The sequence below is a fragment of the Furipterus horrens genome, unplaced genomic scaffold, assembly GCF_987537825.1.
Source record: "Furipterus horrens unplaced genomic scaffold, mFurHor1.1.pri manual_scaffold_1, whole genome shotgun sequence".
Classification (NCBI taxonomy): Eukaryota; Metazoa; Chordata; class Mammalia; order Chiroptera; family Furipteridae; genus Furipterus; species Furipterus horrens.
Genome location: NW_028327171.1, coordinates 26,163,787 through 26,185,842, shown reverse-complemented (window position 1 = coordinate 26,185,842; position 22,056 = coordinate 26,163,787). Strand labels below are relative to the sequence as shown.

Sequence of the window (22,056 nt, the reverse complement as noted above, 5' to 3'; positions counted from 1 at the left end):
GAAATGGAGATGTGAGCAGAGCAGCAAATATCCTGAACCCCAGACCCAGTTTCCTCCTAAAAGAACCCCCCGCTCACCCACTTTGATTCAAGTTCTGGGCTGAAAAGCTTTCCCAGTCTCACTTTCCCACTGTGAGGCCCCCTACACACCACATTGTCTAAAACATGATCAGCATCAAAATGCCAAAGCTTTCAGACTGATTCTTTACACAGGTGGTAACCACCTTGAGTCAATTATTAGATTCACAAATGAATGATCAGGGAACTCAAATAATATTAATGACATGGGTAAAATTAATAACATCAGCTATTTATTAATTTATGCCATGCTACAAGCACTGTTATGTGCTCTGAATGCTCTGCTCACTGAATTCTCACAATCATGATGACACAGGTGTTATTGTGATTCCCATTTCACAGATGAGAAAACTGAGACTTATGTAACCTGCACAGAGCCCCAGGGCAGGTTGGTGGCAGAGCTAGGGCTCTTATCTGCTCTGCCATACTGTCTTCACTCAGAAGTGGGAACAAGAGCTAGAGCAGTAGTGAGTTTGCCACAACCAACAGGTTCTTAAGCTGAGGTAGCTTTAAAGGAATGTAAGTATCAACATTCCCATGACAGCTAATATTGTCCCTCAGCAACACAGTATTTATGAATCAAGAGCAAAGTTTACTTCTGTGAAACCTGTTGCTTGTGTATCTTTCAGTGATACAGTAGAAAGGAAAAAGAAACAAACTTAAATATTTCTCAATGGCAGTACTTTTTACAAACTGCCTTGGAGAAACCCAAGTTTGCATAATTCTGGTCAAGGGCTGGGATAGTGTCAACCATTGGCAGCCACCAAACACTGGCTTGCGTTTCAGCCTTTGCTGCTTACGAGATCAGCGACGGGAGACTTTTTCCTGTTCTGTTTTTCCACTTCTACTTGCATTTTGGCCATGGGTTTGGCCATGGCGAGGGCCATTTTGGCTTCGGCTTGCAATTTCTTTTGCCTTGTGAGGAAATCCATATCGTCTAGGGATTCAGATTCCTCTTCAGTAGTGTCTCTATCAGAATAGGAAGAACTCTGTTTGCTCTGCGAAAAGAAAGAGCAGCGCTGAGCTCTGCATGCCAGGTACTCGCTTGGGAGAGGGGCAGGAGCATCCCTGAGCCCTCCCGAGACTCCCCGCCATCAGCTCAGCTCGCCACTTGATTTGATGTGTCCTAATCTCAAAAGGTAGTTTATTTCCCTAGTGTCGATAACAGATTATGATTTTAGCATAAAGAGTAGCATAATAAATAAATAATAGGAAGAATTAGATTTATGCCAGACTTGAATCAGTTTCTTTAATTCTTGGTCTCAAGAGGCTGGACACAGCAAACTATTTAAACTCAGAGGTAAGGCAGTGTGTAGCTCTCCGGAGTGGACAGGATCTCAGGTATCCAATGACCAACATGGTTTCCTTGGTAAGAAAACATGATTGGTTGGTGAGAAAAGTGATGCACAGACGTCACAGAGTGGCAAGAGCTCCAGCAATGAGCACTCGTGGCCAGGAAGCCATCTTTTATAATGTGAGTGCAAGGAGTGAGTAAGGAAGACTACACACACTTGCCAGTTTCTCTGAGCGACGCCTGTGCAGGAGCTTTCCCACCCTGCCCTGCCCTTCCCCATCTTTTTAGAATGTGTCCTGCTGCTACTCTGGGCTCATATTTCTAAACCCAGTGGGGAAGGATTGGTATTTAGCATCTTTTCCCTTAGAATTTTTTAGGGAACATGTGATTTCTCTTACGGTTTAATAGGAAACTAGTTACTAACTTTCACAGAGCTTATGCAACCTTGCTGCCTCCCAGTTTTGATTTTTCAATCCTTGCCGGATGTCAGGGCATGCCACATTGAGAAATGCAAAGTGACATTTCTCCATTTAAATCTCTGTGATGCTTGTTCCCGACTAACAATGGAAAAGAAGCTGAATGACCAGGGACGTACACACACCCAGCCCCAGGGGCAGCGCGGGACTCACCATGGGCGACAAGGGAGTGTCCAAGCTGGTTTCCGTCTTGCTGTCATCCGCATCGCTGTCCTTGTCACTGCCGCTGTCGTTGACAAAGCAGATCTGCAGGTTCATCCCACTCTGCAGCCTGGGCAGAAGTAAACAGGACACTAAGTCCACTCAGCATTTGTTACCTGGCTGCACCCAATGGGACTGCCTGGTTTTGCCAATAAAAAGCAGTTTTATGTGTTCTTCATGTGCAGAAGGGAGTGACCAACATTACTCTTAACTCGTAAGTAGTAACATACAAGAGGATAATAATAATGACCTGATAACTTTACAACTTGGTAAGTGATAAAATAATAAATTTTACCACTATTGTATTAGTTTTTCCACTCATTTCATGTGAAATAAAAAATATTTAACCCTTTGAGTGCCATGCATAATTGCTAAAATCACGTGAGAAATTCCAGGCTATTTTGCTGAGAAATGCAGAGTTTATGAAAAATGTCTGTAAAAATATTATTATTCATAATAATTTGCTGAAAACTTCATGACATGTAGTAAATACACTCTTCTTTTGTAAGCAGTGTTCTTTGATGCAGTTTAGCAAAAAATTTATTGCATTAAAATGATAATTATTTTAGAAAAAATAAAATTCTTTCCTTCAATATGGGTTTTGAAGTATAATATTTGGCATAATATAAAACCTATGATTATAATTTGAAAAAGCACATATCAACATGGATAACAAGAAGTATGCCAAATATTGCATAAATTTTTGAAAGAAAAAAAACAATGTATGAAATAAAGAACACAAATGGCATTCACACTAGAGACATATATCAATAGATATCAACAGTGACAGTTTATAAACAAAATGCTAACGCTATACCGTGAAGCAATGAAAATGTCCATTAGCAAAAGCTTCCTTATCATGCACACTGCATAGTTTCGACGATTATTGCAAAGATAAATGAAATTAAAAGGACTGTTTAACATGTAAGTAAAAATTATAACAGAATTAATATGTCAGTATTTGAACAAGAGTAAAAATTTGAAATTTGGATCAACATGAGAAAAAGTTATATCAATATATAACCCGAGGTACAAAAAAAGAGAACAAAACATAAAATATGAATTATTCCATTGTTATTTACATATATAGCCATTGTAAAAAGTGTTGCTGGGAGCGACACTGGCACTTTTGGGAAAATTTGTCAGCATTGCTCACAGTGACGTTGGCACTAAAAGGGTTAAGGCCACATATTATAGTGCCCAGCACAATATGAACACATAGTTGGTACCCTCCAAAATGTATTCAGTCATTGAGTTTATATCTCCGTCGGTGAAGATGAATGGGGTCCTCAGCCAAATAGAGCTGCGTGGTGTCATTAGTGTTCTGTCCCATGGGGACAATCCCAAGAGCTCTCAGAGCCAGCCTCCCAGGGCCACAGCTCTCTGAAGACTCCCCCCCCCCCCAATAGACAGAATAGGGTCATCTGAAGGCAAATTTTTATTTAAGGCAGTTGCCAAAAGCCAACCAAGGGAATTCCTTTATGTCATTAAGAAAAAACCACACCATAGGTTCACCCTAGAGAAACTTAAGGATACCCCAAACCCAGTGAGAAAGGCACAGCCTACGGAGGCAGCGATGCTGCAGGCTGCCTGCCTGTGTTCTCGGAGCTTGGAGGCGGAGCTTTCTCGGGAGCTTCTGTCTGAGGCAAATCCTGAAGCTCCAGGAGGGAAGCTGCGGGAATGTGGTCACCAAGGGTCACCCAGCTGTGCATCTGCTATATACTAGGCCAGACAAGGAGTCCAATTCCTTGTCCTAACCTTCTTCTGAAATTGAACACATTTTCCTGCTGTTTGGTGATGCGGAGTTCTTAAAGAAGTAATTTTCTTAGCATCCCCAGTGTGTAAGAGTAGAGAAAGAAAAGGCAAAAGCAGGCTCCTAACCAGCAAGGACCCTAAGGCTTGTCTAAACCTGGTTTAGGACAGTGGATACCAAACGGCTCAGCATTATCACAGCCACAGGGAGAAAGGCAAAGAACTACTCGTCTGGCAGTTGACACCTGAATTTGATTTTTTAAAAAATTCCAATGGGTAGGGATGCTTTGTACAAATCGCTCAAATGACTGATATAAAGTGCTTCTTAGAAAATGATACATAACCTAGAAAAGGAAATCTAATGATTTAACACAGGCACCACACTGTTACGTGTATGTACCGCCACCTATTGTTCGCTTCTGTAATGACTGGAAGTCCCACCTTATTTCCCCAGGAAGGAAATGCAGCCTTTCCCTCAGTAGACCCAGTTCGGTTCCCTTCCTGCCCTCACGGGTGGCAAAGAGAGCTGGGCCTAAGGCTGGCGCAGAAGCCAACAGGTGCTTTCTGATCAGCTCGGGGTGCCTGGGTTGATTCGGACTTGGGTTCTGAATCCTCACGTGTATTCCTAAACATGTTACTCTAGGGCTCTCGGTTTCCTCATCTGTCAAATGGGGTGAAAAATTCAGTGTTTTATAGGAAGAATGGGAAGGGTTATTAGCAGAGAGCTGGGTAGAAGGCAGGTGTTTTGTACATGTTAATCACCCCCCACCCCCTTTCTCTACTTTCTGAAAGCCTAGACAAAGAAACACAGAATTTTTAAAGCCATGTGACTTTGTAAAGGGACCTCTACCATCATTTACTGGAGTACCTCGCCTGGTCACAGCGGTTCCCAGATATGCACTCAGCTCTTACAGTGTGCGTGAGCTGTCTTTAACTCTGCTAGACAGTTTTACCTCTACGAAGCTGAAATTTGTCTCCTTCTTACTTCCTCTCACTGGATATTTTTCCCTGGAGAAAGCTAATACATTTAGGTTACCCTTTGATCACATACAAATTAGGCTTTAAAATTTATTATCTATAGTTGGTTAAAAGAAAACACCCCAATATCAACCTATTATAATAATAATAAAACTCAAGACTTATGGATTGGAAGATAATGGAAAATAAATTTGCAAATTAAAAAGACATTTTAAAGACGTATTTTAAAATAAAAGTCATTTTAAATTAAATATAATTAGAATCTAAGATTACATAGCATTTTCTATTTATTGAATAGCTCAAGTTTTGAAAAGAAGCATCTGGCCACTGGATACACAGATTATAAAAATATAAAATAACCTATGATATCATTACAAAATAAGATTTAAAATGTCCAAAGATAGATATTCTGAAGAAATTTTGATGGTAAATTCTATTGTTCAGTCTGCAAACTGAACTTTGTGTTAGGATCAACTCGGACCCAAATCAACCACCACATGTAGCATTTCTAATTCAGGAAAGGCAAAGAAAGAAAGTGGGGGAGGGGAAGGATTTAATAGCCAGAATGAAATGAAAAAACACCTCAGGTAGAAATTGAGAAAATCGCCTTAGTACCACATTATCACCGTGGGAAACTGAACAGAGCTTCTTACAGGATGAGACGTATAATTCCTCATAGCGGTAATCACCAAGAACGCTGCTCCCAGAAAAGAAACTTCTGTAACACAACAGCTGATGGTTCAGAGGGGATTTCTGTAGACATCTTAAAACGGATTCAAATTTCAAAAAGGATTTGTTTGCCTTTAGCCCTTAAGTAGGTTTTAAGATGAAGGTGGCTTTGGGTAAGCTCATCCACAGCTCCTAGGCAGGGATCTGACTGTGGGCTGAGCAGCCTCTGCCCCCCGCCCCACCCCCCCTCGCCTGTGCTGCTGGAGGCCTCTGTGTGCACGGTCAAGCTCGATAACCCCCACTCTGGCCCCCTCCAGCCTGGGGAGGCACAGCTGAACCGAGGCTCACACCTGGAACCTGGAGTCCTGGTCTCTGTCCCTCACACCAGAGGGCACCCAGTCTCACTTACAACCAGGCCGCACAGGATTGCAGAACCCAAGCTGCTAGGGGTCTAATTTGTCTGGATCTCTCAAGCACAGTCTGAGGTCAAAACAAAACACAACCTTCATCATGTTAATGAGGAATATAATTTAAGATATCCTAGTCAAGGTTACCTGGGGTTTCCAGGGACATTAGAAGAGCATTGCCCGCAAAAGGCTGCATGAGTGCTGTGCGCCTGTGGATTTTTGTTCTGAAAGGCCTGCATCCTGGTTCTGCCAGACTCCCCTCCTTATGTACCACGAGGCAATGGAAAACCACACTGCAGACCAAAGCTACTGACAGGAAGGCCAGGGGGTCTGGAAACAGGGAGTTCTGGATGGAGAATGTTCAGAAAGATGAAGAGATAAAGACTAAGTGTGTCTCCTGGACATCTCAGTGTGAGCAGAAGTGGCCGAGAGTGGCCAGGCAGTTAGTGGAGAGGCTGTTCAGTGCCCACGTCTGCTGGGCATTTACAGTGAGGAAGACTGTTACTTAGAAAATGTTGTGCTGGCTTCCAACTACCTTACCAGAGATATTACTAAAATACTCACTAAACTGAGAGGATGGTAGAAATAAAAAGTCCTTAACTACTAAGAGGATATCTCAAAAATTTAGCCAAGTGGTAACAGGAATTGGTATAAAGATAATACTGTTTTCAAAACACAAGGACAAGGCCAGTTTATTTCCTGAGACAGACAATGCAAGGATCCTCAAGTCTGCTGTGACTTCTAGTGGGGCAGTAGCCATTGTGATCGGGCCTAAGTCCTTGGCCTTGGGTGGTGACTGGGACTGGGCTAGTCTGTAGCCAGTTCTGAGCCCCAGAATTATTTGGTGTTTTCTGATGTGAGAAATAGGAATCTCCTAGTACCAGCTCGGACCACCAGCAACTTCCATAAATATTTAAAATTCTTTGTTTTTTTTCCCTTGCACTACCCTTAGTTAATTTTACTTGAAATGGTGCACTGAATTTGGGTTTAAAAGTATGTGCACTTACATTCTCTGCTTGGGCTGAACAACCAACCACCTGTGGCTTATAGGCAAGGTAATCGTTACTTAGAGAAGTCCAATGACTTGCCCCAGAACTGTGACAGCCTCATTATAAAAATGGTTCCAATCCTCACCCCCCCATTCCCCAGTATCTGCAATAAGACTTAGTTGCTTCTTCCATCAGGAGGTAAAGTCTACTTCCCTACTTCTGGGCTGGTGTCCTGACTTGTCCTGGTCAACAGAATGCAGAGGAAGTGCCTTCATTCCACTTCCAAGCCTCCCTCTCAGGGAACCCTTCCTGCCACAAGTCCAGGCTAGCCGCTGGCAGATGAGTGACTCTGCAGCACAGAGCTCAATCAGCAGCTGTCCCAACTGAAGCTGGGCACACATGACAGAGCTCAGCCAAGAGCGGTAGAAGCAACTCATCAGCCTGGAGCTGACCACAGATGCATGAGTAAGCCCATGAGAGTCCAGCCCTGATTAGCAGAACTGCTCAGCTGACCTACACCGGCTCCTAAGCCAATATTAGTGCTTATTGTTGTATGCCACTGGTGTGGGTGGTTTATCACTGCATTATCATTGTGGCAGCGGAGAACTGGGACAAGGTCACAAAGCAAGAGACTACAGGTGGGACCTCTGGTTTTGGAATCCTGTGGCCTTTTCCCCACTTAACCTTAGGTTTGGATTTATTAGATCATGCCCGTGATGGCAATATAATTTTAAAGGGCAGATACCTCCTGGAGTTGCTTATAATTTCAATTCAATTGTACAGTTTCCTTAAGAAACAGAATGAGAGGGAACTTCCCATATGCCTATGGATTTCAAACATGCCTTGCTCATGATTTGATCACAACCAGAGTGACTAAGAGCCACATGCCCTGCTGTGCCATTCGTTACTCAGTATCTCCAACTAGTTTGTGGACGAGCTGTTAAAATACATTATTTCCATTTATTTTAATGGATCTTTGATGCCTTATTCAAAAACTTTACACATAATGAATAATCACCCATAATTTTTATATCCTACTTTTTCCTGTTCTGTGAGAATTTCAAAGGAGAAGGAACATAAAATGTGGGCTGTAATTATCCAAGGGTAGCTGTAAACACATTTCATTTTCCCAAGGGTTTGTCGTGAAGAAAGAACATGAGAACAGCTGAGCTCTGGATAAGTTCTAGATGTAGCACAGGTGTGATGGTATCTCTTTGGGATGTGCTGAGGTAGGTTGGTAAGTTACAAACTACTGTTCCCATCCCCCAAACCTTGCATCTCCCTCTTCTTTTCCCTACTGACTGTTCCATATTGTCATTTATCATGAAAGTTAGAGAAATACCTATTACTATTGTTTTAAAAAAGGAAAAGGCAACGTTTTAGCTTCCTAATATTTGTTACTGTGAAAACACACTGCTATTTCTTATTTTACTTTAGTGGGATTGTATTGGTTCTCTTTGTTACAGGCTGTGTGATGCCGGGGATGATGATTTGACTTTTTAAAAAGGAGGGCTGAGAATATTGCTAGAACAATATGTATCATCACACACACACACACACAGGACCTATAAATTATTTTCATAACTGTATTAGAGAGAAAAGGGATGTTTAACTGCGCATCCATCCATTCATTTGATGACCAGGCAACAGCATCTCTGCAAACTCCATGTCACCAACAGGCTACAGCAGAGCAGCTGCTGGTCCCCTTTGTCCAGGGCACACACTTGCTAGTTTGCTGCAGTTCTTTCATGGGCTACTTGACTCGTTTATGTTTTTTGCTGGCCCCTGAAGACATTTTATAGTTCACGACCCCTATATTAAGTGGATGCATAGTAGTAGTTGAACCAAGAAGAATACCAGAAACCAGGTCTTCCTAACATGTACCAATGCTTGGATCATTAAATCACAATGCGCACACACACACACACACACACACCCTATTTTTTATATGAGAAAAGACTTATGCTTTAGTACCCCAGACACTGATCAAGAAAGTGTTAACCAAGAAAAGTGAAAGAGTAGGGAAATGCAAAAAAAGGAGGGCCTGGCTATTAGGGGTGGCGAACAGTGTAGGAGAAGGATGGGAAGCCAACCCTCCAGCAGTTCTGTGCCCAGAGACATTAAGGGTAGTTTCAAACTATGAGCTAAAGAGAGGAGTGGGGGAAAGGGGGCGTTATGTCTCTTTGCGGCCTGTTCTGGCCGCCCACCACTGACAGGACTCGGGCTTCCTCAGAAGAAGCCGAGAGGCAGCTATAAAGGTGCTAAAGCGCGAATGGCCCTCTCTGCGTTTCCTCCTCTTAATCCTGCACATACTCTCTTTTTCTGCTCCCTTTCCTAAGGTTAGTTCTAGATTCCTCTGTCTGCACACATTATCACAATGACTGGTAGGCTTCCAACCTCACAGAACCTTCTCTACCTAAGGGACTAACAGGAAAGGGAACTAGCAGCCAGCAGCTTTTCTTTGGCCAAGCCCCTGCGTCCTAACCCGAGTCTCTAGAGAGCTATAAATATATACTTGCATTCCTCAGACAGCTGCTGGATGTAATTCCACCTCTGTGTCCCATTCCTTCATTAATGACCACTTACATGTAATTAGATTTGGAATTACAGGATGGATCTTAATGTTGGAAAAATGCATTTTCCCCACAACTATTTTTCAGCATTCACTGAAGACCAGAATAAGGCTTCTTCTCCTAGGCACCAAATGTGGTTTACTCTCATCTTAATTGAAGCCTAATGATTTCTAAGTGATCTGCACCCTGAAATGAAAAAGAATTACCATTTTTTGAGCATCCATGACATGCTAGGCACTTTATAGTTACCTCTAATCTTTAGATATACATGAAGTAAGTATTCTGACCTCCATTCCACATGTGAGAAAATTAATTCTCAGAGGTTAAATTATACACGGTCACAAAACTGGTATTCTACTCTAGAACTCGGGTCTTTCTTGAGAGGCCAAGGGCAGTTTAAGAAGGATAGAATAAATTCATGAATGGAAGGAAAAAAAAGAAGACGAAAAAGAAAATAAAACTAAAACTAAACAGAAAACTGGAAACAATTCCAATGTCTGACAAGAAGAGATTGATTAACTATGTTTTGGTGAAATATATCATGGGCCATTATGCAGCTAGTAAAAATAGATATGATAGTAGAAAGTTATAAATATGGGCATATGTTCATGATATATTAAAAAGACAGCTGATAAAACAGTAGGTCTTGTATGATTTCAACTCTAACAAAAATGTGGAGATTCATGCACCAAATAGGAAATATACCTAAGTATTTTTTGGTGTAAGTAATTGAATTGACTTTGAATTGTTTTTTCTTTTGAGTGCTTCTGAGTTGCCACGTGTGGGCATTTAGCAGGAATTAAAAAAAGGACAAAGGAGAGAAAACGGGCGAGTTGATCAACGCTTATGTGTTGGAGAAAAGGTGAGTGGAGTGAAATGTTTGACAGCTGCAAGAGGATGGCCATGTGTGTGACTCAGACGGTGTCTATGCAGCGACCGTGACTCACATATGAGTCAGGCTGGGCTTTGTTTTTGGCTGGGTGCTGGGGTGATGGGAGACCGTCTCAGAGGACAGCGAGAAACATAATTTCTCATAAGTGACCATTTCTGTGGATGGGCTCTTCGATGCAAGCACTGACATCCTTCTAGCCCAGTCTCCATCCCAGACTCCTCCTGGGACCTACAGTAGATATCAGACTCTAAAATAATTGATATACACTTTACTGTCTGTATTTTTAAAGCCAGCTGGCCTATTTACTCCGCGCAGCCCAGACAGAGTTTAGACTTGCATCTGCCTGACCTGCTGCTAAATTTCAGTGGCTGGAGCTGAAGAAGTGCTCACTCCCTTCCAGACCTGTGATCCTGTTCATGTGGCTGGGGTCCAGTCACGGCCGTCGGAGAGCCAGTGCCTGGATTCTGTGAAAAGGGCAGTCTTTGAACCCGGTGAACACTGAATCACTGTTTTCACCACTATTTATGCTCATGTTTTAAAAAATGCTGGGGTTCTCATTTAGGCTGGGTTGCACAGTAAGCTTTCTCTCAAAGGCCTTCTCTTTCAAGATTTCATTAGTGGTCCTTTGATTTCCATACAGTCACTGAAAAGACTGAAGCAGACCTACTGATTCTAGGAAGCTTGGTTATGTACACTCTGCCACCTGTAAAATCAGGATGTGGCTCCCAACCTCAGTCACCCAGGCAGTTGGTGGCAGTTCTGTTCCACTGAACTGTCATCCCATCAACCAACAGACCAGTTAACAGCCACTGAGGGAAGAGGCTGGCCCTGGGAGTTGCCATGTCTTCTGATAAGAACAACAAAGCTCCAGCACCCAAACCTGCAGAACGGGGACAGTGGCTCAGAAGCTGATACACCGCCTCCTGGTGTCACACAGGGTGACAGTGTGAGGAAAAGCAAAGACCGACGACGGAGGGAAAGTGGTTCGTCCGGCAGAGAACTGGACTCCGAATGCGAAAGGGGGTTCGCACCACCTCAACCAACAAATTTCCCTTTTTTAATATGCACAAAAGACACATGTGATAAAAGTGTATATCCACATAACTCTAAAAGGACTCTTTCAGGAACTAAAATAAAAATTCTGAGTGACAGGAGACATGTGTCACCACTTAAATGGCAGGGGTTTTTCAAAATATCTTCCATGGGTTTTTAATGCATGTGATAATCTGAGTGAGCCTCATCCAGGGACACAGAACATTTTATACACTTGAACTGGGACTGTGTTCAACCTCCAGGTGACAGCTCACCCGACGTCAGCGAGGATGTTTTCTAGCAGCAGCGAATGCTTCTGTAAACTCTCAAAGGAGCCCGGACTTTGTATGCACTGCATGTGTTCAGATTCCCGTGGGGGAGCACCATGCAAGGGAGTGCACACTACAGTAATAAAGTCATGACAGATTGTCAAAGATGATGCACCAATGAAAAATCATTCCTAGAAGCTCTTTTAATTAAACATTCGGCTGTCCACTGGAGCCAATCTTAAATATAAAATGCAGCCCTGTGGCCTTTTTCTTCCTGCCTCCCACCCTTTCGCAATAGCTCTGACAATGAATTCTCACTGGTGATTAAAAAAAAAAAATCAGAAGACAGGGTACAGCTGGTTACGCCTCTAGCAAGATGTCAAATTTTGCTTGTGCAAAATTAATTGCACCTAATTAAACTGGGGTCATCGGCATTATTGTAAGGCGAGGCTATTTATTAGACAAAGAAAATTTCTCAAATACCAATTTGCTTTTCTTTCAGGTTTGTGGAAGAGAAGAATTGCTTACATAATTAAATTTGTTTTGCCATTTTAAGCTTATTCTCTTCAGAAGATCCACTTCAAATCTTGCTTCGCTTATAAAGTTGTGTAACATTTTAGAATACTAGAGGTAATCCTTGGAGGAAGACATTAAAAAAATGATAGGTTTTCTGTAGGTTACCCAATGACTTTTCAAATAATATTAAAAAAAGAATTTTTAAACTTCCATTTGCATTGATGCATATCTTGGAATTACTAATATACAAAAAAGGTTTCTAAGCAAATTATTAGTATACATGTCTGAGATTAATATGAAATTTAAAACATATGTTGAATGTTATAAATAGGTTGCTATAGTATGTATGCACCTATTACTGCAAGAAAGATGCCACAGACAGCAAATTTCATTGTGATAGAACAGGACAACCTCTTTCCTCACCCATGCTGGGTTTATATGACCATTTTGCTTGCTTCCTCTAGAAGTTATGCAAAAATTATTATTAGAGACAGAAGGATGATTCACTTTCCTGGCAAAATGATGCTGGTTCGAACTTTGATTCTGTGGCAGATTATATATGCAGATTCTTGGTTCCTCACAGTCAAAGGTCCTGCAAATCTAATTTCTTTAAAGGCTCTCTAGATCAATGTTATCTGTCCAGTTGATACACCTCCCTAGGCTATGGAGCACCCCTGTCCCCCAACCCAGATGCAAAAGGAGGTGGTGGGTACCTATTATCGGTCTTGGTTCAGCCATTCACCAATAAACCTATAAGAACAAGAAATCTAGGCATTTTGATTTGGGGATGTTGAAATGGTTGAGATGAGTAAACAGTAATCATTATTCAAACGAGCTGCTCAAAAGCTCTCTGGGGAATTTCTGTTTTCCATAATATTTGCAATTTTTGGTGAGAAGAGTATGACCTAATCTAGGTTCCACCATCCCATTGCATACTTTATGAGAAGGACTGTATTAAATTGTACTTATATTTATTTGCATGTAAATAAAATCCATCTTGGGCTAAGGCAAAAAGAGAGCTGAGAGTCAGGTAATGTTGCAGTTATGCTGAGAAAAGGAGAATGAAGATGGCAGAGAGAGTTTTCTGCACAATGTCGGATCAGGGTGTAACGTTTGAAAAATGAAAGATTTCCTAGATGTCCATCACTAAAGACCACTCTGCCTTGTGTTCTCATAACAGCCAAGCCAGGTTCCGTTCCTTTTTTGAGACTAAGCTATATAAACTCAGAATCCAAAATATCATGCTGACTTAAGATCAATTTGGTCAATAAAAATATTTTATAGAAAATTATTATACTCATAATAAAATACTTATTTTTTCAAGAACATGATTATGCCTAATATTTCTTAGAAACCTTATTTCAAAAATAGGTAATTTATTTTTAATCATTTCCTTTTAAGCTTTTAAAAGCTTTCTGTCGAAATATTTTTAAGTAGAAAAAAATGACAAAGGTCATACAGTCTCAATTTGAAAAGCTGATTATGTATGGATTAGCAAATTTTGGAGAAAAAAATAGGCACTTCTTATATATGCCACATTTCTGTATAAGTCAAATTTAATTAGTTATGAAGCAATATCAAAAATTCTTTTGCTACAGTATTAGGCATGAAATATCTTTATGGGATTATTGTAAGCCTAGCTTACATTTAACAACTTGTCACTCTTTTAAAAAGTGCTTTAGGAGATATCACCAATTAGAAAAATTCAGTGGGGACAACTGAGAAGGACTTATACTCACAGGAGCAGCTTCCCAGAAGGCCCTCATGCTACTTCATAATTTCTCAAATAATATGCATGAAATTCATTTTTACAGGTACATGTACATCCTTTAAAACACATGAACTGAACTCTATCATTTTGCCAAACAGAGACTGCATTTACTTGGGTCTCCTTAAAAGTAAGCTCAGCACCTCCAAATTCATTGCTTGGCCAATTAATTTTAAGTCCTCAGCCTCACTTAAAACTGAGTTCTGAGCTTCCAGAGTAGTACATGTAAGATTCACCTAGTTAGGATTATTTAACTAATTCTACACATGTGCTCTGGTACATGTTTGAGCACTGTGGGGACCTCAAAGATCCAATATCCCTCAAGTCCTTTGGTAAGAGGTGAAGTAGTTCTAGCTCAATGAAGAGTTTCTGGGATTGTAATACATGAGAACAAACTAATTCTGATAGGGATGGGGAATATGGGTTATACAAAGGCAACTCAACATTTTCTGGGGCCTTTCTCCTACATTATTACCAATGAGGGGAACGACAGTCTTTGCAGACTTGAAATTTACAGCAATAAAGAGATATTTCTTAGAAACATTAAGTGTCATTATTAATCATCATCTTAAGAAGAATCCAAAAAGTCATCATGTTCTCCCAGAGGATGATCTCATCCCAGCATGTGGAGATAAAAACATCTGAGAGAACAGGATATAAATAATCTTCCTTATGGCAAGTCAACAAGTATCACTTGTTCTAAGCTACTGTGAAGTACGTACATGTGTTTAGATATTTGTGACTCCAAAGGGGGCAGATGACTCAGTGATTTTCAAGCTGTGCTCTGCCAGAAGAGTTTCAGGTGGGCTCTGGAGGCTGGTAGGGGAAGGGTGGGGAGGGGCACTGGTGGGAAATGATGGGGGAGGCATTTTCTGGGCAGGGTTATCCCCATCCCTCTCCTGTCCTCCTGAACCAGAGAAGCACTGCTTTGTTTCGTATACAGGGTTTCTGCACAGGATTTGATTTCAGAAGACATTTCTTTTATTATTTCACTTATATGTGGAATCTAAAGAACAAAAGAACAAACAAAATAGAAAGAGACTCACAGATACAGAGAACAGACTGATGGTTGACAGAAGGAACTGGGTGAAAAAGGTGAAGGGATTAAGAAGTACAAACTGGTAGGTACAGAATAGTCACAGGCATGTAAAGTACAGCCTACGAAATACAGTCAATAATATCGCAGTAACTATGTATGGTGCCAGGTGGGTACTGGAAATATCAGGGAGACCACTCTGTAAATTACATGACTGACTAACCACTATGCTGTACACTTGTAACTAATACAGAATAACACTGAATGTAAATTGCAGTTGAAAAAAATAATAAAAACCTTCATGAGACTTCTATTGAAACATGGTATCCTGAACACAGCTATTTATCTAATCTCTTCTGAAATCCTATTAAAATAATATTAAAGGAAGGAAAAAGGTATAAACCTATACAAAGAAAACGAAAGAGAGGACAACAGCACAAAAGAGAGTTTAAAAAATTCGGAAGATAAAATGTAGATGATGGACGACAAGTAGTTTCCCTGATCACCTACGGCCCTCTGGTTGGCAGCATGAGGAAGGCCATTACCTTCAGACATTGAAGGGCCTTACTGACACAAGAGAATCAAGGGAAGTTCTACATGCTGAACCTTCAACCATTCCCTTGCTAGAGTCTTAGAACACTGGTAACCAGGCCTAAAACTCCTTTAGGATGAAGTTGTAGAGTTCTTCTCTGTGGCAACTTATGGCTCAAGAGAAAAGAGCTTTAGGTAGTTTTAACTGGACACAGCTTAATGAAATGGTTGTGTTTCTATCTGACCATTCTAAAGGGAAGTTCACCATTCATTAATGCAACAAATATTTAGTGACTGATTAACAAATACAGAAAAAAATGTAATTAAGTTAAATACCTATTCATGATAAAAATTATTTGTCAATTATAAATAGAAGGGAATATCACTAATCTCACAAAGAGAAACATTAAAGAAAACATAAATTTAACATCATTCTCAATGGGGAAACATTAGAAGCATTCTATTTAATGTGAGAAATAAGCTAAGGATTCCAATTAGTACCATTTTCAATCCTCACTGTATTAGTGCACCTATCCAGTGCAATAAAATGACCAGAAGAAAGAGAACTGTGAAGAAAGAAATAAAGCTGCTATTTTTTGTAGATGATATTGTTTAAAAATCTCAGAGAATGTACAGGCAACTTTATTGGAACTCCTATGAGAGCAGAGAAGTAACAGGAGTGATAATAACAAAGAAACTGGGTATAAGACTACTATTCAAAGTTAGCTGCATTTCTGCTCACTGGATGCAAACAAGAAAGCATTATCAAAGGGAATTTAAGATAAAACCAGAACATCAAATATCTAGAAATAAATATAAAAAAAGATATACATTATCTCTAGGTGGAAATCGCAAAACCTTAAGAAATATTTAATAAAGTGTAAATAAAGGAGAGATGGGCCATATTCATGGATCAAAAGATTAATACTGTGAAAATGTAATTCTCCTCTAAATTAATCTATAGCTTCAGTGCAAGTCCAGTCAAAAACCTAAGAGAATATTTTGCTGAACTTGATGATTTAAAATTTATATAAAAGAATAAAAACATATAGGAGGAAAAATGTAAAATAAAAAAAAGAACAGTTAGTGTGCTTCTGAAGAAAAAAAAGAGTAAGAACAGGGACTTGCCTGTTCAAATATCAGGATTTATTTTGAACTTTGTATAGACTGTTTGGTATTGATGCAGTAAGAGAAACACTAATCAATGAAATAGAATGTATTCCCATTAATGTCTGTTATATACAGAAGTGGTCAAATCAGTGAGTAAAAAGGGATTGTTTAATAAATATGATGAAAAAAATAATGTATATGGAAAAAGATAATGTTAAGATTTCTCCTCATACCATATCAAGAAACCAACTCCTGACTTATTACAGACTTTAAAAAAAAATAAAATTAACACTTTTAACTTGTAGGACACCTAGGTTAATGCCTTTTGGACCCTGGGGTAGAATATGATATTTTTTATGTATGACACAGAAGAGCACTGACTCTAAAAGAAAAGTCTGATAAAAATTTACTGTATTAAAATTAAGAACTTGTCATAAAAAACACATCGAAGAAGTGAAAAGACAAGCTACAACTGGGAGAAGATACTTACAAGACACACAGTGTATTAAAGGTTAGTATCATGACTACACAACTTTGATAAATCAATTTTAAAAAAAGCACAGAGACTCCAATAACCCAAATAGATATTTCACAGAAGAGGAAACAAGGATGACTAATAAACACAACGAAATACTGCACTATACCAGTTAATTAACAAAAGTTTAAAAGAAATTGGCAATATTTAGTGGTAGAAATGATCCACAGGATCTCTGAAACATTGCTCGTAGCACGAAACTTGTTGCAACCATTTTGGAAAACAGGTTGCCATTATTTTCTAAATATGAGCATTCATTTTTCTTCCCACTAATTCCACTCTTAGGTCTATATCAGAGAGAAACTTGCACAAAGACAGCAAAAGACATGTACATGCACATTTATAAGCAGCAATATTTACAAGAGCAAAGCCTTTGGAAAAACTCAAGGCATATCATCAGCAGAGTGGCAGAAGAAACTGAGATTCACATGGTGAAATATTACATAGCATTCAAAATCATAGACCAGCAAAAAGAAAAAATGGGGCAATTTAAAATTCAGGACAAAAACCTTATTTTCTCAAATAATCATAGTTTCTGACATGATTCAGTATGAATAATATATGTCATAAATAATGGAAACATCAAATAGTTATTTGCCCCCAAACTGTGAAGTAACTATGAAGAGAACAGGGTTTGGAATACATATAGATGTCTGTGAGATGATTATAAAAGAAAATTAAATTCCAATTTCTATAGTAGGTGGTCAAAAGATGGTAATTTAAAAGTAAATGCTAAGAAGATAAGCATTTTACTTAGAGATATGTAGGTAAATACCAGAAGAAACAGACAAGGAGTAAAAGTTTCTGGAGACGGGGACAAGAATAGGGATGGTACAGGAGACTGTTAAGTTGTATTTCATGTTACATATTATATACCTTGCAGTTATTATTCTCTTTCACTTTCACAGTCATACGTATGTATGTACCTGTGTGTATGTACTGTATTTATATCTATCTATCTAGCTAACTTTGACTTAAAAACAAAAATCTCCCATTTGGACCAGATATGACATTGCTGAGCAGAGAAATGGAATTTCTAGAAGAAAATTTTTTGTGCTTTGGGGAACATTAGAGAGCAGTAGCAGAAATCTGTAAGGCTATATGACTCAATCCCCTCCTTTTATGAAAACAAGGAAACTGAGGCATGATAAAACTATGTAAACTGTTCAAGTCTCAAAATCAGAAGCTCACTAGGACTAATCCTCAGGTCTCCAGGTGCCCAGGCCAAAACTCTTCCTGCCACATCCCACTGGGAGCACAAACAGGTGCTTCTGCAGCAAAGGGAAGGGCTGACCTTCCAGCTCTGGAATAACAATAAAAAGAGCGAGGGAACTGAGGAAGTGATGCCTAACTGCCTGGCCAAACGGCAGCGCCTGTCTTGACGAGCTAACTTACCTGCAGCGACCCTAAATATCCATATATGTGGGCGTGCGTGTACTTTCTGATTTTCGCTAATTTAGATGAATCTAAGCATCAGACTGAAGTACAGTACAAGGCTTACTGAAAGCCAGCTCGATATAAATAGATATTCAAGTGTCTAATTCCAGGCCTCGCATGAAGGCGAGAGTGGCGATCTGTTGGTTGAACGAATCCATAAGTGCTATCTTGTGTCTCCCACACCTGGCCTTACATGGTAAATATACCCGGTATTGACAGAGGGAGTATTTACTCATAGAGAGCCCAAAGGAAGATGCAGCCATTCACACCAGAAACAGACATTTGGGGAGGCATCAAGAGAATGCTGATGGGTCTTCAGCTACCACCATCCTTATTAAAACAAAGTTCTATGTGTTATAATCGCTTGGAATACCCATATTCATAACAGTTAATTTTTCAGATTGTCTATACTCTCACTAAGGAAAGTGTGACCTATGGACTGGACCCCAGACATCAGCTGGGAGCCTGTTTGAAATACAGAATCTTGAGCCCCCACCTATACGTAATGACTCAGCATGTTAACACAATGCCCAGGTGTTTCACAAGCATAATAAAGTTTGAGAAACTCTGGTCGACAGTCTTATTTTCTAGGTAAAATGATAATTTTAATATATATTAATTGGAATTGGAAGCTCTGCAAATAGCCAATGATATACTGAACAATAAAAAAAATGATATCTTGAAATAAATTAAGATAAAATAAAAACCACCTGGAGGACAGGTTAAGCTCTGTAATAAACAGCAAATAATCAAAGTGGGAACTGTATTGCTCAGTTGCCAGTATTCATTGCAATCAAATGTATGAGCGGGGGCGGGGGGCGACGCTGGGTGCTTTGGGAGTGCTTAATGGGAAATCTGGTGGTCTGCCACGCTTCTCTAGCATCAGCCAGCTTGCTTTGGAGTGTGCCTTGATTCCCTCATCACAGTGAAAAATAAGTACAGTGTGTAGAAAAACATGAAATATAGAAATCTGACCTCAAGTGGCTGGGCAACTGGGCAAAAAACCAACACCACCACCAACAACAACAAAAAACCATACCCCACATTAAGACCCCAAAACCAAACCCAACAGATGGAGAGAGTTCTGTCCAGAATCCAAACAAAGGTGATAGTCTTATGAAAAAAAAAAAAAAACAACTCAAGGATTTGAAAGATATCTTTTATTAAACATGTAGTCAGATGACAAAATCCATTAGGTACACATATCAGAAAATCAATTCAAAAGAACACTCACCGAGAGGAAAGGCTTGGCTTCCCACTTTTGCTACAGCTGGTATAAATTCCTGGGCCATCATCAAAGAAGCTCCCGAGTGCCAACTTCTGTCGGATAGATTCTCTCTCATTTTTCTGTGCCTAAAATTTCAGGAAAATAAAAAAGGCCGATAAGCGGGTAGAAAACATCACAACCACAGGCGTCCAACTGTTAAGTTTCTTAGTACTGTAACATTAGCCGAAAAATAAATACATGGGCCACAGTAAAGAGTATCTGAATTATTAAGAGCTGGAATTAAACCAGTCTCTTCTGGTTCCACCTCTGCAAGCAAAGGCAGCTCTTCAGACTCCTTTATGATCGTGAGTCTGGGAAATCATCTTTGTGGTGCTAAACGATCTTCACCAGGATAGAATGAGATTTCTTTGAGCTGTACTCTTTCTTCTCACATGCTAGATATGACAGAGTAAAGCTGCGGAGGGCAAGCATTTTGTCCTAAATCAAAGTGCTTTTACCCCAAATGGGGCCTTTCCCTGGATGCTGTCTTCTCTCTTTCTTACATTGTCCCTTCAGTCCACTTTCTCTATGGCAAGGACATTAATTCATTCAATCCACAGGCACTGAACCTCGATGAGACGGCAGGTGTCACACTATGACGCCGGAACAGAGCCCTGGACAGAGAGACATAGCCTTGCTGCCACCAGGCTCTCAGTCTTGATGGGGACCATTGTTTCTGTTCAAGAGTTATACCGGTGTCACCAGGTTTAGAATATGAGAAGCCCCAACATATTGTCTGGGATAGCTGGGGGATTCTAATTGAACCCATCTGTTTCATAGTTTGAAGGGAAGTCAAGTTGGTGTGCACAGGAAAGGATCTGGTAAACGACACTACTGAGATAATTTGGGTATGTTTACAACACTTGGCTTCCCATAAAAGTCCCATAAAAATTCACCATGCTGAACTTTTAAACCTTTTAAACAACAGGAGAGAAGATTATGAATAATTTCCTTAGTTAAAAATAAAACAACTACGAAAACAAACATCATGAGTTCAAAATCCTGGGGCGAGGAGATTTTGGTTTTCTGTTTTGTGGGAAGACGAAGGCTGTGAGAAGCATGGCTTTATGCTCTCAGCAGGGGGCCGAAGACTATGCTGAGCCGATGAGGTTACAGAACCCGACTCCCGTGACTGGGTGTGGCTCCAGAAGGCACGATGGCCCCTGGATCCTTCCAGTAGGAAGTTCTGGAGCCACATCTGCCGCCACCAGAACCCAGAAGTTACAGCGAAGGGTCTGAACCATCACCCGAGCTTCACTGTGTCAGAGCAACGGAACGCACCTGTCGGAAGGGTGGGCTGAACAAGGGCTTCCCTTCATCCCCAAGCGAAGTGCAGTAACTATAGGTTACAGCTGCTCTAACGTCATAGTTACTGGTCACGTGTGGCTCTTTGCATTCATATTAAAAAATAATTAAAATAAATTGTTATTTCCTCAGCCGCACCAGCTGCCTCTGAAGAGCTGCACAGGCACAGGCGGACAGCAGACTCAGCATGTGACACAGGAGGACCACAGAGCCGTGCGTTCCCAACTGCCAGCTTCGACAGGTTGCACCAGAATTTCCAGTACAGACTCTAAAGTACACATTCCCATTGCTGCTCAGCCTCTGGCTAAGATCATGTGTAAAATACACACCTCGAGGTTCTAGGGCAAGATATTTAATTTCAATAGGTTTGAGAACTTCTAATTCAAGGAAAGCTCATCCCTATTCTCCTTTTCTGTAACATTTTTTAATCATTGGACACTATATGCATTTTTTCAACTTTCATACTAAGATATCTATCCATCCATCCATCCCTTCATTTTGGGATATACTAATGGAACTGTGTCATTCTAAAAGATACGTGTATGTGTGTGACATTGTCATTTATAAGAATATGTTTGGTCATTCAGACTACCAAGATATTATTTTTCACATGTATGTGGTCTTTGTCCACAGTTCTTGACTTGGAGCTCCTAAAACTCTTGCAATTTCCTAAGTGGTGAGAAGGATACAGGTTGCCTATTATGTGAACGAGCACCTTAGGATGGGGGCTGGTTGCCAGGAGAACCGACTATGTGACCACAGGGTTGGAACTTTCAGTCTCACCCCCCAGCCCTGGGGGTAGGGTTTGGAGAGCTTCCAGGCTGATGATCACATGGAGGTACAGGGCAAGTGGGGCCCCCCCGGAGAGGGCGCTGAAGTTCTGGGCCCCTTCCCACATACCTTGCCCTTTGTCTCCCTTCATCTGGCTATTGCTGAGTCATA

General features: G+C 40.4%; 1 protein-coding gene across 4 annotated transcripts in view; it reads right to left on the bottom strand.

Annotated features, from left to right (window-relative positions):
- SCHIP1 (schwannomin interacting protein 1) overlaps nt 1–22,056 on the bottom strand; it is a 670,407-nt gene that overhangs the window by 6,768 nt on the left and 641,583 nt on the right. For 3 of the 4 annotated variants that reach the window (XM_090273287.1, XM_090273304.1, XM_090273295.1), the window contains 3 exons: nt 19,777–19,895; nt 2,001–2,118; nt 878–1,075 (listed from right to left, as the gene is read on the bottom strand). In XM_090273287.1, coding sequence (XP_090129413.1) covers nt 878–1,075; nt 2,001–2,118; nt 19,777–19,895 — 435 coding nt within the window. Of the gene's footprint in view, nt 1–877; nt 1,076–2,000; nt 2,119–19,772; nt 19,896–22,056 lie in introns of all 4 variants that reach the window. The other variant, XM_090273312.1, reaches the window with a different exon arrangement.